This window comes from Rutidosis leptorrhynchoides, chromosome 8 (genome assembly GCF_046630445.1).
Source record: "Rutidosis leptorrhynchoides isolate AG116_Rl617_1_P2 chromosome 8, CSIRO_AGI_Rlap_v1, whole genome shotgun sequence".
Lineage (NCBI taxonomy): Eukaryota > Viridiplantae > Streptophyta > Magnoliopsida > Asterales > Asteraceae > Rutidosis > Rutidosis leptorrhynchoides.
The window spans coordinates 269750777-269775793 of record NC_092340.1 but is presented as its reverse complement, the minus strand read 5'-3'; the positions used below and the strand labels follow the sequence as shown (position 1 = coordinate 269775793).

Here is a 25017-nt window from a genome sequence, read left to right as displayed (position 1 = left end):
GGGGCTTAAGGAAGATTAACGCGCGATAACGTTATTATCTTTACCTTTTTGTAAAGAAAACATATCATTTCATGCATGTTGGAGATGGTTACTTGATAATATGCAGCTAAGATCTGTACCTTGTGTGTTTTTTCTTTTCTATTTTTGGCTGAAAAAAACAGAATTAAAATTAGACTAGTCTGACGATATTTGATTCAGACCCTACCGCGTCTTATTGAATAGATCCACCCCACCCCATCTTAATGAAATTATCCAAATGATCTACCTAAGAACTGAAATGTCCCGTTCTTATTGATTAAAAACGTTCCATATTAATTGATTTCGTTGCGAGGTTTTGACCTCTATATGAGACGTTTTTCAAAAACTGCATTCATTTTTAAACAAACCATAACCTTTATTTCATCAATAAAGGTTTAAAAAGCTTTACGTAGATTATCAAATAATGATAATCTAAAATATCCTGTTTACACACGACCATTACATAATGGTTTACAATACAAATATGTTACAACAAAATAACTTTCTTGAATGCAGTTTTTACACAATATCATACAAGCATGGACTCCAAATCTTGTCCTTATTTAAGTATGCGACAGCGGAAGCTCTTAATAATCACCTGAGAATAAACATGCTTAAAACGTCAACAAAAATGTTGGTGAGTTATAGGTTTAACCTATATATATCAAATCGTAACAATAGACCACAAGATTTCATATTTCAATACACATCCCATACATAGAGATAAAAATCATTCATATGGTGAACACCTGGTAACCGACAATAACAAGATGCATATATAAGAATATCCCCATCATTCCGGGACACCCTTCGGATATGATATAAATTTCGAAGTACTAAAGCATCCGGTACTTTGGATGGGGTTTGTTAGGCCCAATAGATCTATCTTTAGGATTCGCGTCAATTAGGGTGTCTGTTCCCTAATTCTTAGATTACCAGACTTAATAAAAAGGGGCATATTCGATTTCGATAATTCAACCATAGAATGTAGTTTCACGTACTTGTGTCTATTTTGTAAATCATTTATAAAACCTGCATGTATTCTCATCCCAAAAATATTAGATTTTAAAAGTGGGACTATAACTCACTTTCACAGATTTTTACTTCGTCGGGAAGTAAGACTTGGCCACTGGTTGATTCACGAACCTATAACAATATATACATATATATCAAAGTATGTTCAAAATATATTTACAACACTTTTAATATATTTTGATGTTTTAAGTTTATTAAGTCAGCTGTCCTCGTTAGTAACCTACAACTAGTTGTCCACAGTTAGATGTACAGAAATAAATCGATAAATATTATCTTGAATCAATCCACGACCCAGTGTATACGTATCTCAGTATTGATCACAACTCAAACTATATATATTTTGGAATCAACCTCAACCCTGTATAGCTAACTCCAACATTCACATATAGAGTGTCTATGGTTGTTCCGAAATATATATAGATGTGTCGACATGATAGGTCGAAACATTGTATACGTGTCTTATGGTATCTCAAGATTACATAATATATAATACAAGTTGATTAAGTTATGGTTGGAATAGATTTGTTACCAATTTTCACGTAGCTAAAATGAGAAAAATTATCCAATCTTGTTTTACCCATAACTTCTTCATTTTAAATCCGTTTTGAGTGAATCAAATTGCTATGGTTTCATATTGAACTCTATTTTATGAATCTAAACAAAAAAAGTATAGGTTTCTAGTCGGAAAAATAAGTTACAAGTCGTTTTTGTAAAGGTAGTCATTTCAGTCGAAAGAACGACGTCTAGATGACCATTTTAGAAAACATACTTCCACTTTGAGTTTAACCATAATTTTTGGATATAGTTTCATGTTCATAATAAAAATCATTTTCTCAGAATAACAACTTTTAAATCAAAGTTTATCATAGTTTTTAATTAACTAACCCAAAACAGCCCGCGGTGTTACTACGACGGCGTAAATCCGGTTTTACGGTGTTTTTCGTGTTTCCAGGTTTTAAATCATTAAGTTAGCATATCATATAGATATAGAACATGTGTTTAGTTGATTTTAAAAGTCAAGTTAGAAGGATTAACTTTTGTTTGCGAACAAGTTTAGAATTAACTAAACTATGTTCTAGTGATTACAAGTTTAAACCTTCGAATAAGATAGCTTTATATGTATGAATCGAATGATGTTATGAACATCATTACTACCTTAAGTTCCTTGGATGAACCTACTGGAAAAGAGAAAAATGAATCTAGCTTCAATGGATCCTTGGATGGCTCAAAGTTCTTGAAGCAAAATCATGACACGAAAACAAGTTCAAGTAAGATCATCACTTGAAATAAGATTGTTATAGTTATAGAAATTGAACCAAAGTTTGAATATGATTATTACCTTGTATTAGAATGATAACCTACTGTAAGAAACAAAGATTTCTTGAGGTTGGATGATCACCTTACAAGATTGGAAGTGAGCTAACAAACTTGAAAGTATTCTTGATTTTATGAAACTAGAACTTTTGGAATTTATGAAGAACACTTAGAACTTGAAGATAGAACTTGAGAGAGTTCAATTAGATGAAGAAAATTGAAGAATGAAAGTGTTTGTAGGTGTTTTTGGTCGTTGGTGTATGGATTAGATATAAAGGATATGTAATTTTGTTTTCATGTAAATAAGTCATGAATGATTACTCATATTTTTGTAATCTTATGAGATATTTCATGCTAGTTGCCAAATGATGGTTCCCACATGTGTTAGGTGACTCACATGGGCTGCTAAGAGCTGATCATTGGAGTGTATATACCAATAGTACATACATCTAAAAGCTGTGTATTGTACGAGTACGAATACGGGTGCATACGAGTAGAATTGTTGATGAAACTGAACGAGAATGTAATTGTAAGAATTTTTGTTAAGTAGAAGTATTTTGATAAGTGTATTGAAGTCTTTCAAAAGTGTATAAATACATATTAAAACACTACATGTATATACATTTTAACTGAGTCGTTAAGTCATCGTTAGTCGTTACATGTAAGTGTTGTTTTGAAACCTTTAGGTTAACGATCTTGTTAAATGTTGTTAACCCAATGTTTATAATATCAAAAGAGATTTTAAATTATTATATTATCATGATATTATGATGTACGAATATCTCTTAATATGATATATATACATTAAATGTCGTTACAACGATAAACGTTACATATATGTCTCGTTTCAAAATCATTAAGTTAGTAGTCTTGTTTTTACATATGTAGTTCATTGTTAATATAATTAATGATATGTTTACTTATCATAATATCATGTTAACTATATATATAACCATATATATGTCATCATATAGTTTTTTTTTACAAGTTTTAACGTTCGTGAATCACCGGTCAACTTGGGTGGTCAATTGTCTATATGAAACCTATTTCAATTAATCAAGTCTTAACAAGTTTGATTGCTTAACATGTTGGAAACATTTAATCATGTAAACATCAATCTCAATTAATATATATAAACATGGAAAAGTTCGGGTCACTACAGTACCTACCCGTTAAATAAATTTCGTCCCGAAATTTTAAGCTGTTGAAGGTGTTGACGAATCTTCTGGAAATAGATGCGGGTATTTCTTCTTCATCTGATCTTCACGCTCCCAGGTGAACTCGGGTCCTCTACGAGCATTCCATCGAACCTTAACAATTGGTATCTTGTTTTGCTTAAGTCTTTTAACCTCACGATCCATTATTTCGACGGGTTCTTCGATGAATTGAAGTTTTTCGTTGATTTGGATTTCATCTAACGGAATAGTGAGATCTTCTTTAGCAAAACATTTCTTCAAATTCGAGACGTGGAAAGTGTTATGTACAGCCGCGAGTTGTTGAGGTAACTCAAGTCGGTAAGCTACTGGTCCGACACGATCAATAATCTTGAATGGTCCAATATACCTTGGATTTAATTTCCCTCGTTTACCAAATCGAACAACGCCTTTCCAAGGTGCAACTTTAAGCATGACCATCTCTCCAATTTCAAATTCTATATCTTTTCTTTTAATGTCAGCGTAGCTCTTTTGTCGACTTTGGGCGGTTTTCAACCGTTGTTGAATTTGGATGATCTTCTCGGTAGTTTCTTGTATAATCTCCGGACCCGTAATTTGTCTATCCCCCACTTCACTCCAACAAATCGGAGACCTGCACTTTCTACCATAAAGTGCTTCAAACGGCGCCATCTCAATGCTTGAATGGTAGCTGTTGTTGTAGGAAAATTCTGCTAACGGTAGATGTCGATCCCAACTGTTTCCGAAATCAATAACACATGCTCGTAGCATGTCTTCAAGCGTTTGTATCGTCCTTTCGCTCTGCCCATCAGTTTGTGGATGATAGGCAGTACTCATATCTAGACGAGTTCCTAATGCTTGCTGTAATGTCTGCCAGAATCTTGAAATAAATCTGCCATCCCTATCAGAGATAATAGAGATTGGTATTCCATGTCTGGAGACGACTTCCTTCAAATACAGTCGTGCTAACTTCTCCATCTTGTCATCTTCTCTTATTGGTAGGAAGTGTGCTGATTTGGTGAGACGATCAACTATTACCCAAATAGTATCAAAACCACTTGCAGTCCTTGGCAATTTAGTGATGAAATCCATGGTAATGTTTTCCCATTTCCATTCCGGGATTTCGGGTTGTTGAAGTAGACCTGATGGTTTCTGATGCTCAGCTTTGACCTTAGAACACGTCAAACATTCTCCTACGTATTTAGCAACATCGGCTTTCATACCCGGCCACCAAAAATGTTTCTTGAGATCCTTGTACATCTTCCCCGTTCCAGGATGTATTGAGTATCTGGTTTTATGAGCTTCTCTAAGTACCATTTCTCTCATATCTCCAAATTTTGGTACCCAAATTCTTTCAGCCCTATACCGGGTTCCGTCTTCCCGAATATTAAGATGCTTCTCCGATCCTTTGGGTATTTCATCCTTTAAATTTCCCTCTTTTAAAACTCCTTGTTGCGCCTCCTTTATTTGAGTAGTAATGTTATTATGAATCATTATGTTCATAGATTTTACTCGAATGGGTTCTCTATCCTTCCTACTCAAGGCATCGGCTACCACATTTGCCTTCCCCGGGTGGTAACGAATCTCAAAATCGTAATCATTCAATAATTCAATCCACCTACGCTGCCTCATATTCAGTTGTTTCTGATTAAATATGTGTTGAAGACTTTTGTGGTCGGTATATATAATACTTTTGACCCCATATAAGTAGTGCCTCCAAGTCTTTAATGCAAAAACAACCGCGCCTAATTCCAAATCATGCGTCGTATAATTTTGTTCGTGAATCTTCAATTGTCTAGACGCATAAGCAATCACCTTCGTTCGTTGCATTAATACACAACCGAGACCTTGCTTTGATGCGTCACAATAAATCACAAAATCATCATTCCCTTCAGGCAATGACAATATAGGTGCCGTAGTTAGCTTTTTCTTTAATAACTGAAACGCTTTCTCTTGTTCATCATTCCATTCAAATTTCTTCCCTTTATGCGTTAATGCAGTCAAGGGTTTTGCTATTCTGGAAAAGTCTTGGATGAACCTTCTGTAGTAACCAGCTAGTCCTAAAAACTGGCGTATGTGTTTCGGAGTTTTCGGGGTTTCCCACTTTTCAACAGTTTCTATCTTTGCCGGATCCACCTTAATACCTTCTTTGTTCACTATGTGACCGAGGAATTGAACTTCTTCCAACCAAAATGCACACTTTGAAAACTTAGCGTACAATTCTTCCTTCCTCAATACTTCTAACACCTTTCTCAAATGTTCACCGTGTTCTTGGTCATTCTTTGAGTAAATAAGTATGTCATCAATGAAAACAATGACAAACTTGTCAAGGTATGGTCCACACACTCGGTTCATAAGGTCCATGAACACAGCTGGTGCATTAGTTAAACCAAACGGCATGACCATAAACTCGTAATGACCGTAACGTGTTCTGAAAGCAGTCTTTGGAATATCATCTTCTTTCACCCGCATTTGATGATACCCGGAACGTAAGTCAATCTTTGAATAAACAGACGAGCCTTGTAGTTGATCAAATAAGTCGTCGATTCTCGGTAGTGGGTAGCGGTTCTTGATGGTAAGTTTGTTCAACTCTCGGTAGTCGATACACAACCTGAATGTACCATCTTTCTTCTTGACAAACAAAACAGGAGCTCCCCACGGTGATGTGCTTGGTCGAATGAAACCACGCTCTAAAAGTTCTTGTAATTGGCTTTGCAGTTCTTTCATCTCGCTGGGTGCGAGTCTGTAAGGAGCACGAGCTATTGGTGCAGCTCCTGGTACAAGATCTATTTGAAATTCAACGGATCGATGTGGGGGTAATCCCGGTAATTCTTTCGGAAATACATCGGGAAATTCTTTTGCGACGGGAACATCATTGATGCTCTTTTCTTCAGTTTGTACTTTCTCGACGTGTGCTAGAACAGCATAGCAACCTTTTCTTATTAGTTTTTGTGCCTTCAAATTACTAATAAGATGTAGCTTCGTGTTGCCCTTTTCTCCGTACACCATTAAGGGTTTTCCTTTTTCTCGTATAATGCGAATTGCATTTTTGTAACAAACGATCTCTGCTTTCACTTCTTTCAACCAGTCCATACCGATTATCACATCAAAACTCCCTAACTCTACTGGTATCAAATCAATCTTAAATGTTTCGCTAACCAGTTTAATTTCTCGATTCCGACATATATTATCTGCTGAAATTAATTTACCATTTGCTAATTCGAGTAAAAATTTACTATCCAAAGGCGTCAATGGACAACTTAATTTAGCACAAAAATCTCTACTCATATAGCTTCTATCCGCACCCGAATCAAATAAAACGTAAGCAGATTTATTGTCAATAAGAAACGTACCCGTAACAAGCTCCGGGTCTTCCTGTGCCTCTGCCGCATTAATATTGAAAACTCTTCCGCGGCCTTGTCCATTCGTGTTCTCCTGGTTTGGGCAATTTCTAATAATGTGGCCCGGTTTTCCACATTTATAACAAACTACATTGGCATAACTTGCTCCGACACTACTTGCTCCGCCATTACTCGTTCCGACACCATTTGTTCCTTTCGTTCTATTAACCCCTGGTCCGTAGACTTCACACTTCGCCGCGCTATGACCATTTCTTTTACACTTGTTGCAAAATTTGGTGCAGAACCCCGAGTGATACTTTTCACACCTTTGGCATAGCTGCTTCTGATTGTTGTTGTTGTTGCGGTTATTATTGTTGTTGGGATGATTGTTGTAGTTGCTGTTGTTGTTGTTGTTGTTGTTGTTGTTGTTGTTGGGCCGTTTGTTGTAGTTGCGATTGATGTTGCGATTGTTGGGATAATTGTTGCGATTATTGTTGTAATTGCTGTTGTTGTTGTATTGGTGATTCTTATCACCGTTTTCCTCCCACTTTCTTTTGACTTGCTTCACATTGGCCTCTTCAGCAGTCTGTTCTTTAATTCTTTCTTCAATCTGGTTCACTAGTTTGTGAGCCATTCGACATGCCTGTTGTATGGAGGCGGGCTCGTGTGAACTTATATCTTCTTGGATTCTTTCCGGTAATCCTTTCACAAACGCGTCGATCTTCTCTTCCTCATCTTCGAATGCTCCCGGACACAATAGGCACAATTCTGTGAATCGTCTTTCGTACGTGGTAATATCAAATCCTTGGGTTCGTAACCCTCTAAGTTCTGTCTTGAGCTTATTGACCTCGGTTCTGGGACGGTACTTCTCGTTCATCAAGTGCTTGAATGCTGACCACGGTAGTGCGTACGCATCATCTTGTCCCACTTGCTCTAGATAGGTATTCCACCATGTTAACGCAGAACCTGTGAAGGTATGCGTAGCGTACTTCACTTTGTCCTCTTCAGTACACTTACTTATGGCAAACACCGATTCAACCTTCTCGGTCCACCGTTTCAATCCGATCGGTCCTTCGGTTCCATCAAATTCCAAAGGTTTGCAGGCAGTGAATTCTTTGTAGGTGCATCCTACACGATTTCCTGTACTGCTAGATCCAAGGTTATTGTTGGTATGTAGCGCAGCCTGTACTGCGGCTATGTTTGAAGCTAGAAAAGTACGGAATTCCTCTTCATTCATATTCACGGTGTGTCGAGTAGTCGGTGCCATTTCCTTCAAAATAGTTAAATGGAACAAGTTAATCATACAGAATATTAAGAGTAGTTAATAGTATTTCGTAGCATAATATGAACTCATTTATAAAAGCTTTTTCTTCATATTAGCGTTTTATAAGTTTAAATTCGGGTAGTACCTACCCGTTAAGTTCATACTTAGTAGCTAATATACAATTCAACTACTACAATTCTATATGAAAAACTGATTGTAATAATATTTCGCGTTCAAACTTTTATACAATATTTTACAAACTTACAATACCGCTTATTTTACATAAAGCATGAAATATAGCACACAATAACTTTGATACAAGATAGCTGTGAAGACAATTCTAGCTAGTACACAAGTCGTTCGGCAAAGGTAATAAAGACACGTAATTCATACGTCCAGAAACAAGTCATGCATTCTGGTTTTACTAGGACTACTTCCCATCCTTGGTCTTGTGCAACATAACCGTTATGGCCGTTGATAAGACAGCGTGTTGTAACGTCATCAAAGGGACGAGGGTTACGTAATGTCCAACAGTCCCGTAATAATCTAAAAACCTCATTTCTTACCCCAATTACCGACTCCGTCACTTGTGGAAACGTTTTGTTTAATAGTTGTAGCCCGATGTTCTTGTTCTCACTTTGGTGAGAAGCGAACATTACTAATCCGTAAGCATAACATGCCTCTTTATGTTGCATGTTAGCCGCTTTTTCTAAATCACGAAGTCCAATATTCGGATATATTGAGTCAAAATAATTTCTTAACCCGTTGCGTAAAATAGCATTTGGGTTCCCCGCAATATATGCGTCAAAGTAAACACATCGTAACTTATGGGTTTCCCAATGTGATATCCCCCATCTTTCAAACGAAAGTCTCTTATAAACCAAGACATTCTTGGAACGTTCTTCGAATGTCTTACAAACTGATCTCGCCTTAAATAGTTGTGCCGAAGAATTCTGGCCGACTCTAGACAAGATTTCATCAATCATGTCTCCGGGTAGGTCTCTTAAAATATTGGGTTGTCTATCCATTTTGTGTTTTTAAACTGTAAAATAGACAAGAGTTAGATTCATAAAAAAAATACTTATTAATACAAGCAATTTTTACATATATCATAAAGCATAAGAACACTATATTACATATATTACACCACACGAATACAACTATCTTATTCTGACTCGCTCGTTTCTTCTTCTTCGGTTTTGGTTCGTTTTGCCAAGTTTCTAGGGATATATGATGTTCCCCTAATACGAGCCGTCGTTGTCCACATTGGTTTAGAAAAACCTGGTGGTTTAGAGGTTCCCGGGTCATTGTTACAACTTAAGGACTTCGGGGGTTGACGATACATATAAAGTTCATCGGGGTTGGAATTAGATTTCTCTATTTTTATGCCCTTTCCCTTATTATTTTCTTTTGCCTTTTTAAATTCAGTTGGGGTAATTTCTATAACATCATCGGAATTCTCGTCGAAATCCGATTCATCGGAGAATTGGTAATCCTCCCAATATTTTGCTTCCTTGGCGGAAACACCATTGACCATAATTAACTTTGGTCGGTTGGTTGAGGATTTTCTTTTACTTAACCGTTTTATTATTTCCCCCACCGGTTCTATTTCTTCATCCGGTTCCGATTCTTCTTCCGGTTCCGATTCTTCTTCCGGTTCCGACTCTTCTTCCGGTTCCTCTTCGGGAACTTGTGAATCAGTCCACAAATCATTCCAATTTACATTTGACTCTTCATTATTATTAGGTGAGTCAATGGGACTTGTTCTAGAGGTAGACATCTATCACATAATATCAAACACGTTAAGAGATTAATATATCACATAATATTCATATGTTAAAAATATATAGTTTCCAACAAAAATGTTAAGCAATCATTTTTAAAGAAAACACGGTCGAAGTCCAGACTCACTAATGCATCCTAACAAACTCGATAAGACACACTAATGCAAATTTTCTGGTTCTCTAAGACCAACGCTCGGATACCAACTGAAATGTCCCGTTCTTATTGATTAAAAACGTTCCATATTAATTGATTTCGTTGCGAGGTTTTGACCTCTATATGAGACGTTTTTCAAAAACTGCATTCATTTTTAAACAAACCATAACCTTTATTTCATCAATAAAGGTTTAAAAAGCTTTACGTAGATTATCAAATAATGATAATCTAAAATATCCTGTTTACACACGACCATTACATAATGGTTTACAATACAAATATGTTACAACAAAATAACTTTCTTGAATGCAGTTTTTACACAATATCATACAAGCATGGACTCCAAATCTTGTCCTTATTTAAGTATGCGACAGCGGAAGCTCTTAATAATCACCTGAGAATAAACATGCTTAAAACGTCAACAAAAATGTTGGTGAGTTATAGGTTTAACCTATATATATCAAATCGTAACAATAGACCACAAGATTTCATATTTCAATACACATCCCATACATAGAGATAAAAATCATTCATATGGTGAACACCTGGTAACCGACAATAACAAGATGCATATATAAGAATATCCCCATCATTCCGGGACACCCTTCGGATATGATATAAATTTCGAAGTACTAAAGCATCCGGTACTTTGGATGGGGTTTGTTAGGCCCAATAGATCTATCTTTAGGATTCGCGTCAATTAGGGTGTCTGTTCCCTAATTCTTAGATTACCAGACTTAATAAAAAGGGGCATATTCGATTTCGATAATTCAACCATAGAATGTAGTTTCACGTACTTGTGTCTATTTTGTAAATCATTTATAAAACCTGCATGTATTCTCATCCCAAAAATATTAGATTTTAAAAGTGGGACTATAACTCACTTTCACAGATTTTTACTTCGTCGGGAAGTAAGACTTGGCCACTGGTTGATTCACGAACCTATAACAATATATACATATATATCAAAGTATGTTCAAAATATATTTACAACACTTTTAATATATTTTGATGTTTTAAGTTTATTAAGTCAGCTGTCCTCGTTAGTAACCTACAACTAGTTGTCCACAGTTAGATGTACAGAAATAAATCGATAAATATTATCTTGAATCAATCCACGACCCAGTGTATACGTATCTCAGTATTGATCACAACTCAAACTATATATATTTTGGAATCAACCTCAACCCTGTATAGCTAACTCCAACATTCACATATAGAGTGTCTATGGTTGTTCCGAAATATATATAGATGTGTCGACATGATAGGTCGAAACATTGTATACGTGTCTTATGGTATCTCAAGATTACATAATATATAATACAAGTTGATTAAGTTATGGTTGGAATAGATTTGTTACCAATTTTCACGTAGCTAAAATGAGAAAAATTATCCAATCTTGTTTTACCCATAACTTCTTCATTTTAAATCCGTTTTGAGTGAATCAAATTGCTATGGTTTCATATTGAACTCTATTTTATGAATCTAAACAAAAAAAGTATAGGTTTCTAGTCGGAAAAATAAGTTACAAGTCGTTTTTGTAAAGGTAGTCATTTCAGTCGAAAGAACGACGTCTAGATGACCATTTTAGAAAACATACTTCCACTTTGAGTTTAACCATAATTTTTGGATATAGTTTCATGTTCATAATAAAAATCATTTTCTCAGAATAACAACTTTTAAATCAAAGTTTATCATAGTTTTTAATTAACTAACCCAAAACAGCCCGCGGTGTTACTACGACGGCGTAAATCCGGTTTTACGGTGTTTTTCGTGTTTCCAGGTTTTAAATCATTAAGTTAGCATATCATATAGATATAGAACATGTGTTTAGTTGATTTTAAAAGTCAAGTTAGAAGGATTAACTTTTGTTTGCGAACAAGTTTAGAATTAACTAAACTATGTTCTAGTGATTACAAGTTTAAACCTTCGAATAAGATAGCTTTATATGTATGAATCGAATGATGTTATGAACATCATTACTACCTTAAGTTCCTTGGATGAACCTACTGGAAAAGAGAAAAATGAATCTAGCTTCAATGGATCCTTGGATGGCTCAAAGTTCTTGAAGCAAAATCATGACACGAAAACAAGTTCAAGTAAGATCATCACTTGAAATAAGATTGTTATAGTTATAGAAATTGAACCAAAGTTTGAATATGATTATTACCTTGTATTAGAATGATAACCTACTGTAAGAAACAAAGATTTCTTGAGGTTGGATGATCACCTTACAAGATTGGAAGTGAGCTAACAAACTTGAAAGTATTCTTGATTTTATGAAACTAGAACTTTTGGAATTTATGAAGAACACTTAGAACTTGAAGATAGAACTTGAGAGAGTTCAATTAGATGAAGAAAATTGAAGAATGAAAGTGTTTGTAGGTGTTTTTGGTCGTTGGTGTATGGATTAGATATAAAGGATATGTAATTTTGTTTTCATGTAAATAAGTCATGAATGATTACTCATATTTTTGTAATCTTATGAGATATTTCATGCTAGTTGCCAAATGATGGTTCCCACATGTGTTAGGTGACTCACATGGGCTGCTAAGAGCTGATCATTGGAGTGTATATACCAATAGTACATACATCTAAAAGCTGTGTATTGTACGAGTACGAATACGGGTGCATACGAGTAGAATTGTTGATGAAACTGAACGAGAATGTAATTGTAAGAATTTTTGTTAAGTAGAAGTATTTTGATAAGTGTATTGAAGTCTTTCAAAAGTGTATAAATACATATTAAAACACTACATGTATATACATTTTAACTGAGTCGTTAAGTCATCGTTAGTCGTTACATGTAAGTGTTGTTTTGAAACCTTTAGGTTAACGATCTTGTTAAATGTTGTTAACCCAATGTTTATAATATCAAAAGAGATTTTAAATTATTATATTATCATGATATTATGATGTACGAATATCTCTTAATATGATATATATACATTAAATGTCGTTACAACGATAAACGTTACATATATGTCTCGTTTCAAAATCATTAAGTTAGTAGTCTTGTTTTTACATATGTAGTTCATTGTTAATATAATTAATGATATGTTTACTTATCATAATATCATGTTAACTATATATATAACCATATATATGTCATCATATAGTTTTTTTTTACAAGTTTTAACGTTCGTGAATCACCGGTCAACTTGGGTGGTCAATTGTCTATATGAAACCTATTTCAATTAATCAAGTCTTAACAAGTTTGATTGCTTAACATGTTGGAAACATTTAATCATGTAAACATCAATCTCAATTAATATATATAAACATGGAAAAGTTCGGGTCACTACAAGAACTACAATTGAACTAGGCTTGACTGTATTGGCGATGCTATAAACCAGACACCTACATACATTGACACGCACACTTGAAACGAACAATTGCACCATCATAACTTAGTCTCACGCAAGACTAACCGGGAAATTCATAGAAAGTAAATTCGCTGACTAGCTTGATGGCGTATGGTTCAATGGCATTTTAACATCAAGGAAACTACATATGTTATTACCAAGAGCTTTTGGATTAACGATATAGAGGTAACTCAACTTCTAAAGTTGTGATTTCGAGTCGAACTATTTATAACTGAGTGTATATATTTCTCGTTCTAATTTTAGGAAAAAACTATGTTAACGGCACATTTTTAGATGTTCATAAAAGTAATGAAAAATGATAATCGAATAACTAACTTCATACAAGTTATCAGGGGAGGCCCGGAGGGGAACAAAGTGATCGACCGCTCAAGGTCCAGAATTTTGAGGGACCCAATTTTTTTTTATATATACAGGCATAATCGGAGATTTGAGAAGAAGGAAAACTTGGAAAACACAACTGAAACAACGAAGACAAAGCATAATAGACATAAAAACAACAATCAAAGGCCCCAGAAAAAAAAGAAATCAAAGTCCATTAGCATTCTTTCAAAGCCGAAAGGGCTTATTTTTTAAATAGTTTATTTATATTATTCATTAGGGTCCAAAAGCCATTATCACCTCGTTCTAGGTCTTTAAGTTATCGGGACCGTCCCTGCAAGTTATAAATGCTCGTCATACATTTAATTAAAAATACCCGTCATACTTCCATACGCTAAGAGCACGAGGTATCAGTGTTCATTTTTTGGTGTACATTTCAAAGGTAGAAAATGGACCTTGAAATTGATTAAAGTGGTGTGTTGTTCCGTGTCCATTTCGGTGTTCATTTTAAGGTCGAATATGACGTGGACCAATAAGAAAATATAATAATTTTAAAAGAAAATATCAAACCCACCGTCCCTTGCTCGACTTCGAAAACCGATAGTGAAATTTACCCCGGCTCGGTGTCGACTGACGGACGACGGTCGATCCTGGCGTCGGTGAGTGACGATGGCGAAAAGTGACGACGGACACCTAATGCTTTATCATATAAAAAAATCTTTATTTATTTATATATTAACAGAAAAGAAATGTGTTACGATCCCACTTTTTATCTTGTTCAATTAAGTTGAATAAAAAGGCCGTTTCAATCGGCGTAGCAAATTTGTGTGTTTTATATGCCAAACCGCAAATCTGTACCACCACCACCACCACCACCACCACCTCCTCCTTCCGACGACGTACGGCGGTGGATTACTTAACCTTCGAAAGAAACCCTAATTTTGCCAACAGTTTCTATAAGTAAGAACAAATTAATGATCGAAGTTAAAATTATGCATCACCAACAGTAAGTAAACAACCAGTACAATTAGATCACCAAATACAACCACTGCCACCTGTACCAGTATGCAGCAACAGATTCCGGTGGCTATTCCTCAGGCATCCAATCGTCAACCTTCAGGTCATATCGTAACGCCAATTTCAGCTGCTCATCCTACCGGAGAACCGGCAGCGGTGATCATGCCGACGTCATCTCCGTTGGCGAGAGTTCGTCTTTCGGATTTGGTGACTTTCGACGGTGCACCGACGGATTGTTATTTGAGAGCGGTGGAGGCGTTGTCAGGCTCGATTACGAGGCATAACGCGGTGGTGATTGAGTTAGGGAATGAGGATGGGGCGTTGTTAAGATGTGGATTGGAATCTGCTAGGTTGTATTTTAGAACTAGGGCTCATAATGGTAGCGTTGGTGGTGTTTATAAGTATAGGGCTGGAAGGTATGTGTGCTTTTAGTTCATATATATATTTTTCTTTGATGTAATGTAGCTGTTATGTAATAAGGAGTAGTTCATCACTATCGGCTATTAATTAACAGTATGTAGAAGTTAGGAAAAATGAGATTTAGCTTAGCTTAGAGATAGTGAATAAGATAATAAGTTTAGGGATAATGCTCGTGCTGTTTATCGTTTTACTGCCATGTCTAAATAGCTTTAAGTAATGTTTAGTAGCTTGTTTGGCAGCGCCTGCATAACGATGAGTTGTGTAGGATAAATTTCGGAAAGTCTTTAGGGACTTGCCTATTTTAACCTGTGTAGACGCTATTAGGGATCTTACAACAAACGTGGACTCGATCTAGAGGCGGAAAACACTAGAAAAAGCTTTAATCAAATAAACTCTTAACTTTCGGGATCGATTATTAAACCTACAAGAGATTAGAACGACTCCTAGAATTGTTATTCATGTTGGGTAGGCTTAGGATCAATAACCAGTGAAACTAGACGGCTAGGGTATGTGTAGGGTGAGTAAACTATCAAAGTTACCCGACACCCAAATTTATACTATCTGCAGACACAATCGGCCGAATGTGTCGCTCAGTCGATCGATCGACTACGTCAGTCGGTCGAGTCGGTCGACTGTGATCATATTATTATTCATTAAACATTAAACATCACAATCAAACATTCAATAGTCATAATACGTTTACAATAATGTTCGATAGACAAATGACTGAAATAACATGCAACGTAACAGAACTAGGGATTTACATAAAATGCACTAACAACATGTGTTACTTTTTCATAATAGTTGTGTGAACATTCATATACTTTTTCAACACGTAAGATGTTATAAGAATGTCATGTGACAGGGCTTTAGAAGATATGGACTCATCTCCACCATGTATGGCAGATGTTTTCAGATGCATGGGCAAGGCTGCTCGTGCTGCTTTATGTGCAATAGCCAGGCACCTTCGTTTACGAAGCGAGTACGAATTGTTATCACGGGCTTAAGTATTCTTATATTGCACTTTATCTTCTCTTCATTTGTTCGCCATCTATCTTGAATGTTCACACATTTCACTATCATGTGCTGAAATTTATTTTTAATTTAGTGCTTTCAACCATTTACTTGATGACAACCCATTACCTGCTAATGAGGCATCATCATCAGTACTAGTTGCATCCTACTTGCAAACGTCATTGCAAAAGGGAAAAGGTGCTATTGGTGGAGGGAACATAACAACAAATCACGAAATTGAAAAAGGATTGTTAACATTGGTTTGCTCAGACGCACCTGGTCTGCAGGTATATTTTCATCAAATGACTTCAATTGTTTATATGTTAGTTGGCTATCATACAATCTTGGGTATGTTCGGTAAAATTAGCTGGTAGCTGTTAGCTGGTAGATTTTTAGATGTATCTAAGTGTTTGGCATAGTAGTTGGAACTGTTAAATAAAGAGTAAACTGACAAAAAGCTTGGAGCTTTTTCTCAAACGATAGTTCTAGTAGCTTTTAGCTTCTAGCTTTTTCCCTCCATCTAAAAGCTTTTAATTCTTTTAACCAAACGAGGCTTTTTATTAGATAAGAGCTTTTTCATAAAAGTTCCTTACCAAACGCACCCCTTGTATAGTTCAACTTCAACTTTCATTTTTATGGATTATTTCCATTGGCTGTTTTACATCTATTTTTAGGTTCGTGATCCCAATGGTCGTTGGTACCTAGCAGATTACGGATCAGCTCCCGGGGATCTTTTATTATTGACCGGGAAGGCACTCGGTCATGCCACTGCCGGCCTTCGGCCCGCTGCTTCGTATAGGGCTGCAACTGATTACGCTCATACAACTACTAATTCTGGACGGTAAATCAAACTTTATTTTTATTAAATGTTCTTTGACCGTTTGACTAACCTTTTATTTTGTAGGTCATCATTGGCTTTTAGGCTCATGCCACAAGGCAATGCCATACTAGACTGTTCTCCAATTAGAGCAGCTGGTCATGTTATACCTCAGAGTTACGTACCAATTTCTGTAAGCCAGTTTATGGATGATCTTTCTGCTGATGATGACGATGTACCTTGTAACGGCGTTGATAATAATTATGTAAGTCAACTTTACTTTTAACTCGACTAATATGGTAAAATTCTATACGCCCATTTGCCAGTTCATAATTCTGTGAAAGTTTAGCTACGTCTAAACTAGGAAATGTCCCTAGTGTGATGAGTCTTTTAGTATGACATAGTATCTATTTGGATTACTTAGTTAAAACTGAAAACCCTAACAGAAGGATCTGAATTGCAGGCCAGCTGGAAAAATTCAAATAAAGAACCGTCATTGAGATGTGTTCTCTCCGACTCACTCTCGTAAGTTCATTCTTTAAGATTTATATTTATCTGTGTTCACTTGTTTCTATAATATAGACATGATAAACCGATTCAGAAATTCATACTTATTACAATTATATGCTTAACAATATGTAATGGATATATTCTAATGTAATTTGATATTGTAGTGGTGCATATCTTGAAGATGCTATGTTTGTTTCATGTGGGCATTCATTTGGTGGTATGACGCTTAAGAGGGTCATAGAGACGGTAGGTGAAAGAACACTTCTGCTTTCCAAAGGTTGCCTTTTTAGAACATTTGCTTACGAATGGGTTGAATCTGGTTTTGAATTAGAATCTCTAATGGGTAAATCTGTATATTAGAAGGAAACAAACCAAAAGGGTTGAATGCCGAAGCTGTTTAACCTTTATATATTGAAGTAACATAACTTTTGCAACCTATTTGACACTAATTACATGTTACACATACACACACAGACATATATAAAAATTGAAAAAGCTTTTCATGATCAATTTTCTTGCCATGTCAGTTTTTAACCTACTTGATCACAGCACTGTATATTTGTATCTCACATATCCATCTGTTTCTTTTATTATTATTATTATTATTATTATTATTATTATTATTATTATTATTTAGCTAGGATTTAAGAAACAAAACTTAACTTTACATCACAGGGAAGATGTTCTGTCTGTGATGCTGAAATTGGGACGTCTCTAATACCTAATCATGGTAACATGCATTTCAATTCTTTATTTTCGTGTCTTACCCACTCCCTTCATCTATATGCATTAGTGATTTCTGTTATGAGCTTGGATTTAGGAGTTGTTTGTTGTCTGTTTGAAAGTATTCATGTGATATGTAAAAATAAAAATCAGATAACCAGCTGTAATAAAATGGGCCATACACTGTAATGTTTGAAAATAACTCTGCTCTTTGCAGCTGTAATAGTCTGATCGTCAGATGTTTGATTGAATATCTTGTAGATTCTGATGATTTAAGAAAGCAACAGGAAAGTGATAAAGTTACAGTTTGTGAAATAATATAGAGATGTCATGAACTGCAATTAGAAGTTCCTAAATTAGGTCAAATAGTTGGGTTATCAAAGTAATTTCATTAGACCTTTTTTGGTAATTGAATTTTTTTTTTTAAATGTAAAACTAGTCAATTAAAACTGAATGTTTGACTCCTAGTTGATTAGAATTAGTAGCAGATATCAGCTTCTAATGCAAATCCATACACTCCTTACTCTTTAGTACATTTTTATGCAGCTAATTCCTGGTTTTCATATTCTATTTATTTTATCAACAGCTTTAAGAGCTGCAGCAGGTGCTGTTAAACGTGAGGATGATCGAAGGCTCTTTCACAATGCTGCTATGCGCAAACAAAGACGAGAAGTTGGGGACCGCTGGGTACGTCTCATACATATATTATGTGTTGTAAATGTGATGTGCGTTGTTGCACATTGGGTATTCTTTGTGGTAGCATATGGATGTCTTTTGGTGGATAATGAGCATGACTAATATGATAAATGAACACTTCAGGTGAATGGGGATCTTACTCCTGAAAATGGATCCCATAAATGCGTACAGTATCCATTTTCAGTAAACGAGAAGGTTGTTATAAAGGTGAGTTATTCTTCAAATATATATTTTTGCCCCCGACTCTTTTACTGTATAATGTTTGTTCAATGGAACGGATATGCTCTGCAGGGGAACAGGAGGACACCAGAGAAGCTTGTAGGGAAAGAAGCTATCATAACGTCACAATCTCTCAATGGCTGGTCAGTATACATACATACTTTTTTCTTGAGTTACAAATTGCTAAATGTGTTTTCATCAAACATAAGATCCTGCAAAAGTTGCATCATTATCAGAACAACTTTTGTATATGTTCATTCCTCTTTGATTTCAACAATGTGCATGACCAATTCCTCTATCAAATATTACAACAAGTGCCAGGGCTCTGAACGAATTCTATGGAAACATAACCTGTTTTCCGTTCGGATTTTTCTATTATATAAAAAACTTGGGATATTATTTGGTACAGGTACCTGGTAAATATTATCGAGACCGGAGAGAAGGTTCGGCTACAGTACCGTTCTTTCTCTAAGATCCCAAATTCTCCTCCCACAACCAGTTGATGACAGACCATAAGGCCCGATCTTCTGTGTTTGATTGAATTCAGTCGCTTAATCTGTCCAGAGAAGGATGTCTGCGTATGTCTTTTATAAGCTAAATTGGTGTGAAGTTGTTTAATTTCCAGCATGAAAACTGTTGAGCGGTGATGGATACCTTCTTAATTCATAATTTGTTAGGTTGACATTCTTGTCTCCAACTTTGGTGCAACAAGATAGATAGCTTAATGACACATATTTATCTGTACAATCACTTGAATTATTCAAGTGTGTTTACTGTTCACAATTGTCTTTCTCTTGACCCGACAATTGAGTCTAAGGGTGCGTTGTTTGATATAAGACTAAGGGTGCGTTTGATAAATCTGAATGATTTAGTACTGAATGGTGCAGAACTCTGAATGGTTCATAAGCTCTGAATCAAAATTGTTCTGAACAATAATTCACTGTTTGATGACATTTTTGAATCAACGTTCTGAATGATATAAAATTACCGTTTTAACCTTATCGATAGATGATAATTTAAAAGACCCACTACCCAAGTGACCACTTATGACAATTTAAAAGACACACTACCAAGACCACTTATCCTCGATCAATTTCTATTCTATCTATATAATAATTTAAAATTTAAATTTAATAACACAAGAAGATAAGGATCGACATATATGAATCTGCACCGTGATTTCCTTATTACTATTAATCTTCGCCGTATAAATACATCGAATCAAACAAGTCATAAACATCCTTACAATACTCATCAAAAATCAGGTAACGACGATGAACAATTAGAAACATCAGCCGTAACTTTTACAGCAGGAGAACCAGATAAGTTATTTTGGTGAAGCTAAAACCTAATTTTTTAAATCGTTTAATTCATAAAACATATAGGATCAATTAATATATACATGATAGAAGATTAGGAAACAAAAATTAGGGAATGTAGAAGATTACTGAAGATGAAAAAAAAAAAATCGCTGAAAAAGAGGTTGGAAGATAGATCTAATCGGTGGAATATTTTGAGAAGCATGTAAAGAGTAATAAGAAAATGAGAATGAAAGGGTAGTGGGGGAAATGTTGACCACTAAACGATTTAGAGACATTTGAGGAGGGGAACCAGTCAGCGTATTTTTTATTTTCGTTCAACACCGACCTTCGTTCAAAGATGCATATCAAACACACTGAATGCTGACCGATTCAGCATTCAGCCCTGAATGGTCCAGTTCAGAGGATATCAAACACACTCTAAATGATTTAGCACTGAATATTCAGAGCTCTGAATAGTTCAAAGGCTAATAATTCAAAGGCTCTAAATCAGTATTATATTATTCTGAATGAAAATGCACTGTTTGATTAGAGTTTTGAATCAACACTCTGAATGATGTGAAATTATCATTTTCACCTTCGTCCACTCAATATCACATGTAATCAAATCTCAAGTGTTGTGTATGGATTATAGATAGTGGTAGAAGAATAAGAGAAGCTATGTGTATATATAGGTAAGTGTGTGTGTACATGAGTAGAAGAGGAATAGAAATTAGGGTTATAAAGTTCGAGGTCATTGATAGATGAAATTTGAAATAACTCGACGAAAGAATTTAACGGATAGGGAGGAAGGAAGCACATACGTGAGGAGGGAGCTAATGCAAAAGATAAATAAAGGGGTATTAAAGTAGATGCAAAAGAGAAATAACAGGGGTATCAGAAGAAAAGAGAAGTAAAAGGGGTACTAGAGGAAATGTGCAGGCAAGCCGTGGATGGTTCCCGAATCGATTTTGAGGGTGAACGGTTCAATGGATTTTTTTTCCTCGATCAACACGGTCCCCATTCATCGAACCAATCCCATTCAGAGACACAAAACAAACATGCTGAATGCTGAAACTGACCGATTCAGTATTAAGTTCTGGATGGTATCATTTAAAAGCAAACAAATACACCCTAAGTTATATAAACAAAAATTTCTCATTATTTACTGTCATGGTTTTCTCTAGTTGGAGATACAGATATTAGATATTTTTACTTGGATTCACGTTATCTAATTCGATAATCACATTATCGTTTCCAATCCATTATTTATGTCCATATATATAATCATAATAAAGCATGTTGTAATTGTAATTGTAATAAGCATTATAATAGGAGAGATTACAATTTTAGGTCTGCTCACCTCTTAATTAAATGGTTAACGTTAAATGTTGATCATTATTCAGCACGTTTTTTTTTCTGACCTTTGAATGATATATGATGCTGAATGGTTTAACATTCAGTGTTTAACTATTCAGAGTTAAAACAATCTCTTAACCATTAAGCACCAAAATTTTCAGTAATATCCTCCTCAAATAATATCAACGTTACTTAACAAAAAAGTTAATTTGATTTGATTTTTTTATTCATGTAGCACATTAATAAGATAATTTTCCTCAATTTATATCGTTAATTTAAAATGATTTGTTTTTATTCAGAACTAAGGCCCCATTTGGCACACGGAATCCAATAGAATTCTGGCAGAATTGGAAATGAATTTAGACACGCATCATATCTAAATTCAATTCCAATTCCGCCGGAATACCATTGAATTCCGTGTGCCAAACAAGTCGTGTCTAAATTCAATTCTAATTCTGCCAGAATCTCATTAGAATCCGTGAGCCAAACGGAGCCTAAGTTTATTCAACGACTTTGAATTATTTAGATTATAAAGCATTCAATGCTAAATTATTCAGTTTTATCAACCACACCCTTACTAAAATTAGTAGTATTCTAATACACGGTACTAGTATATACACGTACAATATTACGGAGTACCATTCATTCATTGACACACATACAAATATTAATATCATTTCTTTAAGACAAATGTGACAGTAACATACACCTTTGATTTTGTATCCATCTACAGTCTAAAGTCTAAACATATGTTCCACACTAAACAATAGGCCCACCACGTTATACCAAGAACTAAATATCTAAACGTCCGTTACGCGTTTTCAAGACGGTTTGAAACATACCGTTAACTCCGTTAGTCAACGAATCAATACCATCCGAATACTTTTTCGCAGCCGTTGCCAGACCCTTAACTCCGGCCTCCAACTGAACCATATCTCCTACATTTGTGGAGTCGATGAGATCGCGCGCAACTGTTGCTTGGGTTGCCACGTCATCAACCTCCATGACCGCTGTTAGCTTCGGTTTCAGCAAGTCACAGATCTTGGTCCATTGACCGTTGACTGATTCAGCAAACAAAAACTCGGCCGGAACTTGAGGTTTAACGAGATCAAATTCACCGAACAGTACGGCAACCAAAACGCTTCCGACGAAAACAGTTAACAATCCGAGAGCATAAAACGTCCGGCGAACAAGATCTCTACCAGTACCTGATTTGCCACGTGGCAGCTTACCTAACAACGCCGTCAATTCTCCAATCAACGCCTTAGCTCGGCACGCTTTCTCCGGCACAGGTTCCGGTAAATCGGTAACGCATCTAGCTAAAGTATCCTTCGCTTTGTTCAATTTCTCCGGCGCCGGAACCTGATCGGTGAAATTCAACAACCGAAGACTGAAATTCATCAGAAGTCGTCGATCAGTTAACCGTTGAACTGCCGACGATATCAAATTACACAGATCTAGCACTTTCAGACTGTAATCCATATACAAAACCTGATAATCATCTACTTCTGATTTCAAATTCGAGATCTGTTCTTCCGCTTCCGAATGAACCGTTGAGAGGAACGAAACTGCGTTCGATAGCGAAAATAAACTGATTTTTGACGAATTAGCAGGTAGATCTAGTGTTTTAAGATGTAAAATTACCTTTTCATCAAATGATTTAGCAGCGAGCAGGTAGTTTTTCGGAAGTTTTGGCGATTTCTTTGTGATTGATCGGAAGTGTGACGATAAGCTTGCTTTCTCGACCAGAAACATAGCGCAGGGATTGAAGGTTTATATGAAAAACGATCTGTTAAAGAGAGGTTGTTGCCGATGACAGAAAGCTGTAGTCGGAAATTGAGGTTAGGATTTGCTACGGTGGTTTAATGAGATGATGATGATAAGACTCGACTCTGAATTGGAGTACAACAAAGCGTGTGGAAATAGATGAGCGACAAGTAGTAGGAAACTCCGTCGAAGGTTTTTAATATGGGAGATGATTCGTACACCGTCAAGTTTTAGCCATACACCACTAGTTGTGCTTTAAAGCACTGTACTGTACAACTGTCTAATGCACGTTTAGTGGTGTATGGTAAAAAATGGTGGTGTACGAATCAGCTTCCTTTTAATATACGGAGTACTTCTTTTTCGCCGTAAAAAAAATTTAAATAAAAAATAAAAAATAAAAAAATTTAGTAGGAAACTGCGTCGAAAATACCGATTTTACCCTTGACTCTTCAAGACGTTTTAAAAGATTACTTTACATTAATTGTTCATTGTTAAAGGTATAGATGAATCATATACTTTCATTTTTATCTCATTATAGATATATATTTCAAATAATTTCATTGTAGGTTGTAAACTTTCAGAAAGTGTATTCATGTCAACAAAATATTATTCGCTACATGTACAATCAATTAAATTAATTACGTGGCTGTTTTGTTTTTTCTTTTATATAGAGATGAACCCACTATTGGAGCCAGATCTGTTCGGAACCCACTGTTGGAGCCAGATCTGTCAGAGATTTTGTCGGCGTCCAAACCTATTCGGAACCCATTGCCTGAGCCAAAACTGCAACCCCGTTTTTGTGTATTGCAATCAGATCTGGAACATTCGCCGTCACCACCACCTGCCGGAAAACCTCTTCGCCTGTAGTGACCCGTCCTAATCCATCTGGACAAAGTCTTCAACAGTTGGTCCCATTGCGAGGTTCTGACCTCTATATGCCATGAACGACTCCATGTAATATGAGCAAATGCACAACGAAAGATTTCTTTCATACCTGAGAATAAACATGCTTAAAAGTGTCAACCAAAAAGTTGGTGAGTTCATAGGTTTATAATAAACAGTAAAATTCATCATGTTAATAGACCACATGATTTAAATGTTGCATGGTACAAATGGGCCCGAATCCTACACCCACCTGTAATGTACATGCGATATCTTTTAAATACAGTACACCTTTCTCGTGTACGAAATCCTTTTTTTTCTTCATAAATCTTAGTAACCGTACACATATCTCGTGTACAAAAATATCATACACATAACCTGTGTATAAAATTATTCTCTCGATACATAACATTCACTTTTCATTCATTGTTTGGCTTGGTAACCGACCTTAACATATAATGCGCATAATAATATCCCCAAAACAGAACATCTCGTCTGTATAATAATCA

At 35.6% G+C, this 25017-nt stretch overlaps 2 protein-coding genes across 2 annotated transcripts; one reads left to right on the top strand and one right to left on the bottom strand.

The window, feature by feature from the left end:
• The first annotated feature begins 14563 nt into the window (after positions 1–14563).
• On the top strand, positions 14564–20067 carry LOC139862193 (uncharacterized). Its single transcript, XM_071850751.1, has 12 exons — positions 14564–15219; positions 16089–16205; positions 16332–16524; positions 16912–17078; positions 17142–17319; positions 17518–17579; positions 17729–17810; positions 18240–18294; positions 18874–18974; positions 19107–19190; positions 19275–19345; positions 19612–20067. Exons 1-12 carry the CDS (start codon positions 14852–14854, stop codon positions 19703–19705), a joined length of 1572 nt encoding a protein of 523 aa, XP_071706852.1. The 5' UTR covers positions 14564–14851; the 3' UTR covers positions 19706–20067.
• A 2403-nt stretch (positions 20068–22470) lies between these two features.
• LOC139861861 (UPF0496 protein 4-like) lies at positions 22471–23796 on the bottom strand. Its single transcript, XM_071850386.1, has 2 exons — positions 23504–23796; positions 22471–23427 (listed from the first exon to the last, which is right to left on the bottom strand). Exon 2 carries the CDS (start codon positions 23339–23341, stop codon positions 22652–22654), a length of 690 nt encoding a protein of 229 aa, XP_071706487.1. The 5' UTR covers positions 23342–23427; positions 23504–23796; the 3' UTR covers positions 22471–22651.
• Positions 23797–25017: the final 1221 nt, after the last annotated feature.